Below are 11,991 nucleotides of genomic sequence, written 5' to 3'. Positions count from 1 at the left end.
TGATTAGGTACTTGATACTTTTGATTTTTGTACAGTCATGGCTTTTCTATTCTGTTCTGTTCTTTCTGTCTGAAGCCATGCACTGTATCTGTATATGTTTATTTTGAGGAAAGAAAAGATAGATGAACCATTCTGCATTCGGATATTTATAGTAGCTCTGTGTTTCTCTGTCTGTTTAATACTTGGAAGAAAGTTCTGAAGCAAATTCCAAAGCGAGATCCTGGATTTTCAATGGTTGTGTCGCGGCCCGATGTGAGCGGGATCCATCCCGGTCAGGTTGGGTCGTGACACTAAATATGTCAGTCATTTCCAACCAGTCTTTCTTACTTTTACACACATTTCACAGAGTGTATATCAAAATAGCAAACCTCATGTACACATCTTATATAATTATCATAGGATATTAATCTATCCAATATGCTCATAAGTATGCATATTTTATGTCAAAATATATGTTAGACCAGATGAATAATCAATTTGTGAATATTATATATTTCATTCATGACCACTTTTTACTTGTTATTACTCTTCTCTTTTCAAATAAAATGGTATATATGCAAAACCAATCAGTGAAATTTAAATATAAACCTATCAAAACATTCAGGGTGTTGATGTATATCACATATTAAAAGTTTTATATTATAAGTTTGCTATAATGGGAAATATTATATTTTTATCAAATTCAAGATAGAGAAAATAGACAAAACTTGATATTATCAAAAACAAAAGTAGGGCTAAGGTTACCTACCATTATTAGGGACTTTTCATAATTGGAGAGATGAAAAATACCAACTAGAAAATATTTCTCTCCTTCTTTCTCCTTTGTCTTCCCTTCTCTTCTCGGTCCTCTCTCACATAACATGCAAAGAAATGGGGAAGGGGAAATACTGGGTGAGGGGGTTATCAAAATGGATTCATATATTTCATTAAAAAAAAAAATGAAATTACTAACTCAGCAACATAACACTCAAATTCTCAATGCCACAACACTCACTCAAACCCTTGTAAACTCGAGAGTTTGGAGTCGCAGTGCTTCATAAACTCAGCTCTACAACCCTCCCATTTAAAATTTAATATTTATAAGAATTTAATTGAAATTAAAATTAGATGCTCTTAAAGTCTAACCACCTTATAAAAATATCATCCTTCATATTTATCATATAAACCACTAGTAGATAGAATAGAACTATTGATCACTAGCTGCATCAATCATATTAATTAAATCATATATTCATTCACTCACACATGTATGCATGTTAATAAATCAGTCATATATCATGTTATGTAATGCATTTCAATCAAAAAGTAATAAAACTTCACAACATCATTCAAAATAAAGAACTTTACCAGTATACTGCTCAATTGCATCTCTCACTTCTTGCTAACTCAAGTTGTACACCCTTTGTTAGATTGGTTTTATCATCATCATGATGTGAGTTGCCTCTATCTTCAACTCACATTCCTCTAATCTGTCCTACTCATCAAACCCTCACTAGACATCTTAGATCATGAAATTCTCTATACATATGTTGTCTAGATTGATCTATCCTTGATTCTAATCTCTCTCAATTTCCACTTTGTGGACAATCAATCATGTGCCCATACTAACCACATCTAAAACACCATCTTAAGATCAGGAAAATTTATCTTACATGCCTCGTATCACATTAGGGACACTCCATCATGCTATTAGCTGATATCATTAGTCATCTCCTAAATCAACAACCCTGCTTTTCTTGTCACTACCTTCTCCTCTAGTCACTTCTTCACCTGATCTTTTCTTACTCATATTTTGTCTAAACCATAGAATAACAAAATTATTTTCTACTAACCTTGTTCTCTCAACTAATTTTGAAAATTCTTGAATCCTTAATAGAACCAATGAGTGTCTTAGTTCATCCTTCAATCCCATTAAAAATCTATAGTATTTTTTTTTCTCAACAGTCATAACTAGTTGAGGTGCATCATGGCAAATGCAATCAACTTCATATTACATCATTGTCATGTTCCCTTACTATAACCTCATAAAAACCTCTTGCATCTGCTATCATGCTAATAGAGGTGCAAATTAGTCTCTAAAAGCATTGACAAACTCCTCTCATGTAATTGATGTATTCAATTTACCTTAAAACTTTTCTCTATATTGTCCTATCAACCATCTTTCAGCTTCACCTTCAAGTAAGAACATTGAAAATGGTACTTTCTTGACTCTAGGCATTGCATGATGTCAAATAACTTTTTAATTCTCAATAACCAATCCTCCAATACATGTGGCTCTAATGCAAAAAAGAATGAATCTTAGAACTATCTAATTATATTCATCTCAATCAATTCCTACAGCTCTGATTACAATTCAATTTTTCTACTAATCATTGCTCAAATACCATTTTATGATGCCCTAACATCTTATTTAAAATATTTATATCTTTATGTTTTCTATTTTATCTACAAAAGCCTATAATAATTTATTAGTTTAAATGCGTAAAGCTAAAGCAACTTTAAATAATATGCATTAAGTCATATACATCAATTTATAATTTTATTTTTTATTTTTCAAAATTCATGTATAATAAGCAGAAGTTCAATATGCAATATCAATCTATCATTAAACACTTTCCTTTACAAAAGAATAAAACCAAAATACAATAAATAAAACTAAACCTGAAGTCCTAATCAGCCTCACAATGTTGGGACTTAATGTGAAAAGCACAAAATGATCTAACTACTTAGTAGATTACAAAAATCTATAACTACAATCAAAGCATGATAATAGAAATAATATGCATGTAATCATTTAATTTATATTAATATAAACATATAATAATAAGATCATGTGACAGTCAATATGAACAATATCAGTTCAAGTGAGCCATGGATATTAATAAAAGTGAAGTAAGTGGAGAATCAATGATCAATATCTATATAAAGGATCAACCTGTTTTGTCATTCTTATACCTAACCTCACAAATATAATGTGCTCTATAAATTTATTCTTGTTTATAATTTGTACTTTATTTCTATCTATATGTTATTTCATGTATATCATTATACATGTCATATCAAATAAGTATTATGCCAAATAATAATTATGCATCTATTTTATGCAAATCATACAATATCAATTCCTGTATATCATATTTTACATTAGATACAATATATCATGTGCATCATGTATACGGGATAAGTGAGCCGAGCCAACTTGCTCTCCGGCTCAAACTCGACTCAATAACGAGCTTGCAAATCGAGCTTATCGAGCCGCGAGCACAACAAGTCTTCCACAGCTATGATCGTGTCCACGCTATACAAGAAAAAATGCAACATCGTCTTCTTCTTCTCCAGCTTTGAGCATTGGGCAGCAAACCAACCCTTTTACTGTGAGCTCATGAGCTGGCTCGTGAACTTCTCTTTATTGTACTAGCCAAGCTCGAGCTCGAGTTCAAATAGTGATTTGGCAGGTGAGTTGAGCTCAAGTTAGGCATGACTCGAGCTCGGCTCGACTCATTTACACCCCTGTTCATGTATTTGACATGCATTATATATCATAATATCAATCTTATCAGTATTTTCATATGCTTGTATCAATCATAGCTTATATCATATTCATATCATATCATATCATTCATATTATTACCATGGCATGCCCTATTCAATTAATATGCAGTTTTAGCATGTAAGAAAATCATGTTATAAGCAAGGGCGAATATCTGACTACTTGGATTGTTTTTCCTATATCAAGTCCTATAGCCCCTACATGAATAAATATGAATCATATCAGTCTTGTAAAGAAGAATCAGTAATATATCTCATGTCACAAATCAAGTGGCATTCATGTAAGGAGTCACTTTCTACTCATCAGTATATTATATCATATCAATCAATATCCTTATATCTCACATTTCATATCACATAGGATTACATTACAAACCTTATTTCAAGAAAAGCTTGTCAGCTTACCCTCATATATAGGTTAATATGTCCTTGACTAACCTGGATCAGTTAATCATTTCCAACCAGCCTTTCTTACTTTAATATTCATTTCATATCATGTAATAGACATCATGTACACACCTTATACAATAATTATAGCATGTAAATTTATTTAGTATACTCATCAGTATGCATGTATAATGCTAAAATACATATTACACCAAATAAATAATCAATTTATGCATATCATGATCTCATGTCCATATATAATATATTTAATCTTAATTATTTTGTACTTGCTATTACTCTACTCATTTCAAATAAAATGATATATATACAAAACCAACCGGTGAAATTTCAATATGAACCTGTCAAAATATTCAAGGAGCCGATATCTACCCATATCAAATGTTACACATTAAAAGTTCACTAGAACAAGAAATATTCTATTTTAATCAAAATTAAGAGAGAGAGAAAGTAAGCAAAACTTGATATCATCAAAAAATAGAAATAGGGTTAAAGTTACCTATCATGATCATAGCACTTTTTTTAATTAGAGCAATGAAAAATATCGACACAAACCCTACTCTCTCTCTCTCTCTCTCTCTCTCTCTCTCTCCCCCCCCCCAATTTTTCTCCTCTGCTCTTGCCTCTCTCACTTAACAATGCAAAGAAATTACTGGTGGGAGAAGATTTTTATCTAAATAGATTTAGATATTGCATTAAAAAATAAAAGTCCAAACTCAGCATCATAGCGCTCAAATCCTTAGTGGCGCAGCACTCACTCATACCATTGTAAACACGAGAGCTTGGTGCCATAGCACTTAACAAACCCAGCACAATAGGCTCCCAACCAAAATTTCAATTTACAAAAACTTCAATGAAATTAAAATTAGAGGCTATTACACTATAATCATGTGGCAAGGGTCGAGGATCGGAATCGTGCGACCATAATCATAATCGATGAGCAACATGGGTCATAAGATTGTAGTCAATGGGTAACAAAGTTTGAAATAATTGTATTCAAGTGATGATGGTTGAAAAATTATGGTTGGTCAATAGTTGTTGGAGGACTGTAGATGATTGAAAGAGGTTGGAGGACTATGATTGATCAACGGTTGTTAATTAATGGATGACAGAGGTTGGAGGATTGTAGTCAGCCGATGAAGATAAAAGAATTGTAGTTGGGCAACGGAGGTTAGAGGATTGTAGTCGAACAATGATAGAATTAATACCATAGCCGACTAACGATGATTTGGAGGACCACAGTCATGTGATAAAGGTTGGGGATTATGGCCGGGTGACGTTAGTCATAGTTTACATGTAATGGTGGTCAAAACGATAGTATTGGTTGGCCGACAAAGGATCAACAGCGATGATTGGGATAATGGTCCTGTGATGTTGATCAGGTGCTACTCCACAATCCTTAAGAGTTTCATAGCTCTTTTAAGTCTCAAGTTAAAATTCAAACTCCAACTTCAAGCTCCTCCCTCATGTAAAATGTGGGGGCTATTTATAAATATTTGAGAACGTCATGCCTGTGAATATGGAAAAAAAAATCTAGAACATCCCATCGAACGACACATATGGACTCTCTTGATCAAAAACTTTTGTTCAACATTTAAATGTCTTAATGACATCAAAATTAAACAATCTTAGAGGGTGAGGTTTGGTGTGGGTAACTTGACTTGGCCATGAAAGGCCAGAGTTTACTTAAGTATTTCGGTCTTAGGGCTTGATGGATTCCCATGATTGCAGTTGATAGTAGAGATCTATCCAGACGGAGGTGGGGAGTGGACATTGGACGGAAGTGTTGCGAACAGCAGAGGGGTTTGATCATAAGGTTGGAGACGAAGGGAAGCTAGTTAAAGGGGAAGCTCGTAGCTATGTGGAATACCCCACGGTGTCTTCATATTCTTTCTGTTTTAACGACAAGAGCCAACTGTGTCGAGGCCGAAGTGATGAGGACGGAACGACCGAAATTTGACATAACAACAGGATTTGAGCTGAAACAAGTAATACATTAATTGGTATTTGACTCTTTTCTCGATTTGGCTCCTGCTTTTTGTTAATACCTTATCAAGTTAAATGCTATATTAGTACTCCATCATTTTTGTATTTAATTTAGAATGACAAAACTGTATCAGGTTAAAGTTTCATCAATTTGCGTGCTTCCTCGTTTTGCCCATTCTTGCCTCGTTTAACATGTCAATTTTGCCGAATATCAAAATTAGACAAATTTATAGTGCATTTAGGGTATTCTTGATGTTCTTGTTGCAACGGCACGGTCCGTTTCACGATTGGATGTCGTTTGAGCAATGTCGATGCTAATTTTTCTCAAAATACGTGTAGTTGCTTTGAAACCACCTCGATTTGAGTGTGCAACTTCAATTAAACAAATTGATAGTGCATTTAGAGTACGGTATTATGAACACAACGACAATGTATGTTTGTCAATCGAACGTCATTAGGGTAGCACCGAGCGACCTTTTCCTTGAAATGCATGATTTGCCTTGGGATGCATGCCAACCTCCTCGCATGTTTTAATATGAACAATTTTGGCTGTCATCCTTAGGTATTTAGGATATTTTGAACATAGTGGCGAAGTTTGTTTTGCGACTAGACTTCGTTTGGGCGGTGTCGAGGCCTATTCCACTCGATATCTGTGTTTTGTCTCGAAATTGGTGCCATCAATCTGGATAATCCAAATTGAACATAGGAAATATAGTTCTTGAGTATTCACGATATTCTGATCACAATGGTGAAATCCGATTTGCAAACGGACATCATCTGAACAGCGTCGAGGTCGATTTTTCTCAAAATTCATGTTGTTGCCTCAAGATCCATGCCACCAATCCGAATGTTTTAAATTAAATAAACAAAATTTAGTTTTTAGAGGTTGACAACATTCTAGATGCAACGACGAAGTCTGCTTGTTAATATGACGTCGTTTGATCAATTTCACACTTTAATTTCGGGTGTCAGTCATCCCTTTTGATCGATCTCATCTGATTCGACTGCAAGAGGCCTCGACCTAGCAGAATTCAATATTCTAATTGCAAAGTCGATGTCCGTTTGGCATTCAAATGTCATTTGACCCTTTAAGTGATACGTCGCACCAACCCGCGCACTGTTTGAATTGGCACTTTCATCCTATTTGCATGTAATTTGAGTTGTAGGGGTCAACACATACTCATCAAATAAATTTTAGCTTAAACAGCTAATTTTATTTTCACAAATTACATTTTCTGCTCATCAGACATGATTTGGCATTCAAAGAAATTATCTACATCTAAGCTAATAGTAAGTGAAAGATTTAGGATCAGTTTTACCATGATTGGCATGCACTTTAAACCATCCATCTTGGTTATTTCTTAGTCACCTACAAATGTTGACATACAATTGAATTGATTCATCAATGACATTGAAAAGTATAATTAGTTCTTATTTTAATGAAACAAATATCATCAGAAATTTAATTATGCTTGTTCAATGATTCAGCTAATTGAATTTATAAAGATCATAAATTATATTCCTTTAATAGTTTATTAATTTTCTCTTATAATTAACCTCATTTCTAAATGATATGTTGACAATAGTCTTGTTATCAATCTAATACAGAACGACTAAGAGTTATTAAAGTTTTATAATACAACTAATATGATGCAAGCTTTCTTGCAAAAATTGAGGATTTACATTTAAGAAATAATCAATTAATATAACAGTTTATTACATAATAATTCATTTTATGCTCCTGAAAAGTCTAAGAATTCGTTTGTGACAACTTTCTTATTGCTTTCTAAAACAGCTTTTTAGTACAAAAATTTCTAATTAAAAAAAAAATTTGTACTAAAAAGCTACTTTAAAAACAGTAAGAAAGCTCTTTAAAACGAAGCCTAAGCATATTTTAAATGCAAATAATGTTAAGTAGCAATTGATAAGGTTAATTCAATGATCAATACAAGGTTACATATGAAGATAATATTCTCTACCTGCAAAGATCCAAACTCTAGCTTGAACTCAATATTTTCCTTCTTCCAAGAATTCCAATAAATTCCACAGCTGCTTTGAGAGCATTTATACAAGCAAGATCTCCTAAGAAGGAAGATGACCAGGTTGCTTCTCCCCCAGCCAAATCAGACACTCCTCTGAATACAATTACTGGTATTCCGGAAGCCATAGCAGTCTGTAAGAATATCCGTGAAAAAACTATGTTGATAATATCAGCCATAAACTAAGCAATTAGCTTTTATAGACATGGAAATGTTTGTATTCACAAGCTACAGATGATGTTATGGCAACATAGTGAAGTAGTTTTCAGTTATTTGGCTGTTTTGGTTTGCATAAAAATGGATATTAAGTGGAGTCTACAAAAACTCTGCATGTTGGATCTCATGTTCAATCTACTGAGAAGAAATATGTAAGTAAACATCTTAAAGAATCTAGTGAAACAGATTGATTGACACAAAGGGCTTATTTGATTTTTTGTTAATAAAAACATGCTTTACAATGAGAATTTGACCCTTAACATGTCACAATGTAAATTTACAGAAATATTTTTTTAATGGCTCGAAATTGTGGCCGCCAGAAAGACATGATTTGTCGAACCAAAAAGGTCCTAAGTTTGTACTTGATTAATTATAAGCAACAGTGAAAAGTACCTGCACAACAGCTGCACTTTCCTGATCCACAGTCGAAACACCAAATTCATTAAATAGAAATTGTCGGTAAGCAGCATTGTCTATGAACACATCAGCTGTTGATGCTTTCAGCCCAAATACCATTTTAGGATCATCTGGCAAGCAAAAACTTTCATTTGCACACCTTTGCAATTCTACCTTCAAAATTTTGCATCAAACTATAAACAACGGATGCCTTTTGAATTTAAGGTCATAAGCTAATTTTGTACACACCGATTAACATAATGAAACATGTCATGAAAGGAAACTTAAAATTAATCATATAAAAGATAACTATCAAAGTAGGAAACTAAAAGCAATAACATGCTGGTGAATCTAGCCAAACGCATACCTTAAGTTGCTTGGCAATTTCATACCATTGTGACTCCATCTGCAACCAAAACACTTGATCCATGGGCTTTCCATCTACAAACAAATCTTCAGACTTAAAAACTACACTTGAGAGCAAGTTCTTCCCCTCTGCTGGAGCGTTATATGCTGCAAAGCTAAGCATATTAGCCATCTTTGTTTCTGAGTCAAATTTCTGCATTCAGAAAAAAATAAATAAATAAATAAATAAATCAAAGATGTTGCTTCTGCATGAAGTGGTGTCTGTGCAGTATTCTTCTGTCTCTCATCAAGAATTGTTGAAGTTATTTGGTGAAGTTGTCGCTATTGGAACTCCCATATTAGAAATGTCGTATAGGTTTAAAGTATTCTTCTGTTTCTCTTCAAGATTTCCATCTTTCCTGAGCATAATCTAATTCATTGAGAAGCTTATTGAAACCTGTTTCTAGTTGCTAGTCAGACAACAGCTTCATATTTCCTAGCCTAATATTGGGTAATAGTGTAGTGCTTCCAACCAGAAATATTTTAAAAATTGTATGTTGTCTAGCCTTCTTTAATGATATTAACGATTTAGCAAGATAAACAAATTTTTCTCTAAGGCTTGATTAAATTAATGTAAAAGGAATGTGTAGGAAACGAGATACATCAAAGAAAACATGCCACCTTCCATACTTGCTCTATAAAAATTTAGTAGAAATAATGTGCATTTTTCTCACCATTGACTGGCCATCTAATTCACTCACTGATGGTCCGAACCACCTTGGCCATCCATTATTCAAGTTCATGCTGAGAACCATCAAGGAGACTAGATTAACAATGGCAATCTAGGCATGGATATATGAAAAAAGCTTACCTTAAGAATATGATAAAAATTATACATATATATATATATATATACTCTAAATAGTACAACAACAACAACATCAAGTCTTTGTCCCACTACGTGGGGTCAGCTACATGAATCTTTTTTCTCCATTGTATCCTGTTAAAAGTCAAATTCTCATTTAAATCTAATAAAGAAAGATCATTTCTAATGTTTTATAATCAAGTCTTTTTAGGTCTATCTCTACCTTTCTTAACATAATTCAAATCTAATACCTCTATTTCTAATGTTTTCTAATGCCGTTTTATGTGACCAAACCATCTAAGGCGACTCTCTTTAAACTTATCTTCCACTAGAGCTATTCCAATCTTTTCACAATGAAAAAAAAGGATTCATATAGCGGACTCCACATATTGGGATAAAAGTTTGATGTTATTGTTGTTAGCTTTTATTTGACAATTATATTGAATTACATTCCTTTATTGAAAGAAGGAAACTGAAAAAGTAAATTACATACTAGTCCTTCAACTTCAGTTATTTATTACCCTAAAACTGTTTATATCAAGTCCTAAAAATTCTTTAACATGTTATTGGTATGTCCTTTTCTTTTAAAATAGTTCCGATCCATATAGATATTAATTAGCTTATTGAATCTTAATTAGAATTTGGGAGTAGTGTACCTACTGTTTACTTGGTCCGAACGTGAAAACTTTTGGATATAATTTATACAAATATTATGGCAGTAAAAATAAAACATTTTACTTACCGTCCATGTCCATGATCCCGTAAAGGCCACATACTTAGGAATGCTAACATCGCCAAACGACATGGAATCATTGGCGCTACCTGTAGTCCCATAATGAACGATTCCTCGAACGCTAAAAATGTCCGAAAGAATCTGCACTGTGACGCCTGCATTCAACTGCATCATTCATTTAGAGTAGATGATCAGGATTGTCGAAGGAATGCATTACAAAAAGGCAATATCCTTTTTGTTCTTAGCTATCAAAAGTAGCCGAAATCTGAAGTTAGCTTCCTGAAGACTTCAATTCGCATAATATTATACTTATCATGAAAACATTAGCCTACGTTTTCAATCAATCTCTTAATTTGAAAGCTTATATAAATAAGGCTTCGTGCTTATTCTAATTTAAGAAATCATAGTGCTTATCTTATTTATGTCAATTTGTTTGTTTAAGAATTAAGATGCTGTGTTTATTTCCCTTGGCATCACTTCTAACTATGTCAAAAACAATAGATGAGTCACTGTCAATTAACATATAGTTACCAAGTACTGTAACATATTGATGGAGTGGAAATCTAACTGGCAAGTAAAATATTTTCCTAAAATTGTTTAGGCAAGTGCTTTTTACCCTTCGTCGGCCAGACATAACATGAATCACATTCACATCTCGTATGCTCCCAATGTGAAATCTTCGTCCTGTACATACAGAAATTAGAAATTTGTAATAACTTATACTGTACTCAAACTAAATAGAATAAATCAATTATCCTTTTCATAAGTACATGCAATCTAAAACCCCTGTTTTGGTAGGATTAGAACTTCTTACTGAGAATAGGCTTTATAAGAACCTAGAATGTTCGATACCTTAACAACAATGTGGATGAAGATTGTGTTTTAGCACAACATGACCAGAGTATAAGCTGACCAATTTAGAAGGCCATGCATTTTTTTTATATGCATTGAACTCTCACTATTTCATATTAAACAACTTGATCATTCGTGTTTTCGATCACATAACGATTTTTAGAAATATGTAAACTTTCTATTGTGCTTAAGAGTTATATATTCTTACTTAACATATTTCTTTGTCAAGATGGCATATTTTCATTGTTGATCCTTTCTTTAAAGTTTGACCAAAATTTGGCATTTCTCTATTTCTATATCTAATGGCTTAAATTAATGAATTAAAGAAGAAAAAAATAAACTTTGTTAATAAAATGCTTACAAAAGTTAAATACTAAAAAACATCTAGTAAAAAACCAATATAATTTGTTTTTTCTCTAAAGAAAACTTAGGCTTCGTTTGGGATGACATTTTTACTGCTTCTTGAAGCAGTTTTTTAGTACAAAAAAAAATTAATTTTTATACTAAAAAGATGCTTCAAGAAGCAGTAAGAAAGCCATCTCAAATGAAGTCTTAATTAAAAACAAAGCTTGCAAAATCAAGCCCCGTAAAATGAAAGCAAAATC

At 32.8% G+C, this 11,991-nt stretch overlaps 1 protein-coding gene across 4 annotated transcripts; it reads right to left on the bottom strand.

Moving 5' to 3' along the window:
- Positions 1-3,269: 3,269 nt before the first annotated feature.
- On the bottom strand, positions 3,270-11,756 carry LOC110103894 (bark storage protein A). Of its 4 annotated transcripts, XR_003701718.1 has the most exons (8): positions 11,151-11,756; positions 10,544-10,699; positions 9,671-9,740; positions 8,959-9,150; positions 8,589-8,765; positions 7,920-8,113; positions 7,260-7,309; positions 3,270-3,510 (listed from the first exon to the last, which is right to left on the bottom strand). XR_003701718.1 is itself a non-coding variant. In XM_028697589.1 (7 exons), the coding sequence occupies exons 2-6, from the start codon at positions 10,693-10,695 to the stop codon at positions 7,937-7,939; spliced, it is 768 nt and encodes a 255-aa protein (XP_028553422.1). In that variant the 5' UTR covers positions 10,696-10,699; positions 11,151-11,756; the 3' UTR covers positions 3,270-3,510; positions 7,920-7,936. The 4 variants fall into 4 exon arrangements, 3 of the variants coding, with proteins under 3 accessions (XP_028553422.1, XP_028553421.1, XP_020688428.2); XM_028697589.1 differs by lacking the exon at positions 7,260-7,309; XM_028697588.1 differs by lacking the exons at positions 3,270-3,510; positions 7,260-7,309 and having other exon boundaries at positions 7,811-8,113; positions 11,151-11,754.
- Between the last annotated feature and the right edge of the window lie 235 nt (positions 11,757-11,991).

Source organism: Dendrobium catenatum, unplaced genomic scaffold, assembly GCF_001605985.2.
Source record: "Dendrobium catenatum unplaced genomic scaffold, ASM160598v2 fragScaff_scaffold_974, whole genome shotgun sequence".
Lineage (NCBI taxonomy): Eukaryota > Viridiplantae > Streptophyta > Magnoliopsida > Asparagales > Orchidaceae > Dendrobium > Dendrobium catenatum.
Note: the sequence above shows the minus strand (reverse complement) of the source record. Positions and strands in the feature narration are given on the sequence as shown.

Excerpts from the sequence above, each read along its gene's own strand:
- LOC110103894 (XM_028697589.1), bottom strand. The coding sequence starts at position 10,695 with ATGCAGGCGTCACAGTGCAGATTCTTTCGGACATTTTTAGCGTTCGAG. Across the intron at positions 9,151-9,670 it reads AATTAGATGGCCAGTCAATG|AAATTTGACTCAGAAACAAA; the intron begins GTGAGAAAAATG and ends TTCTGAATGCAG. Across the intron at positions 8,114-8,588 it reads AAAGTGCAGCTGTTGTGCAG|ACTGCTATGGCTTCCGGAAT; the intron begins GTACTTTTCACT and ends ATATTCTTACAG.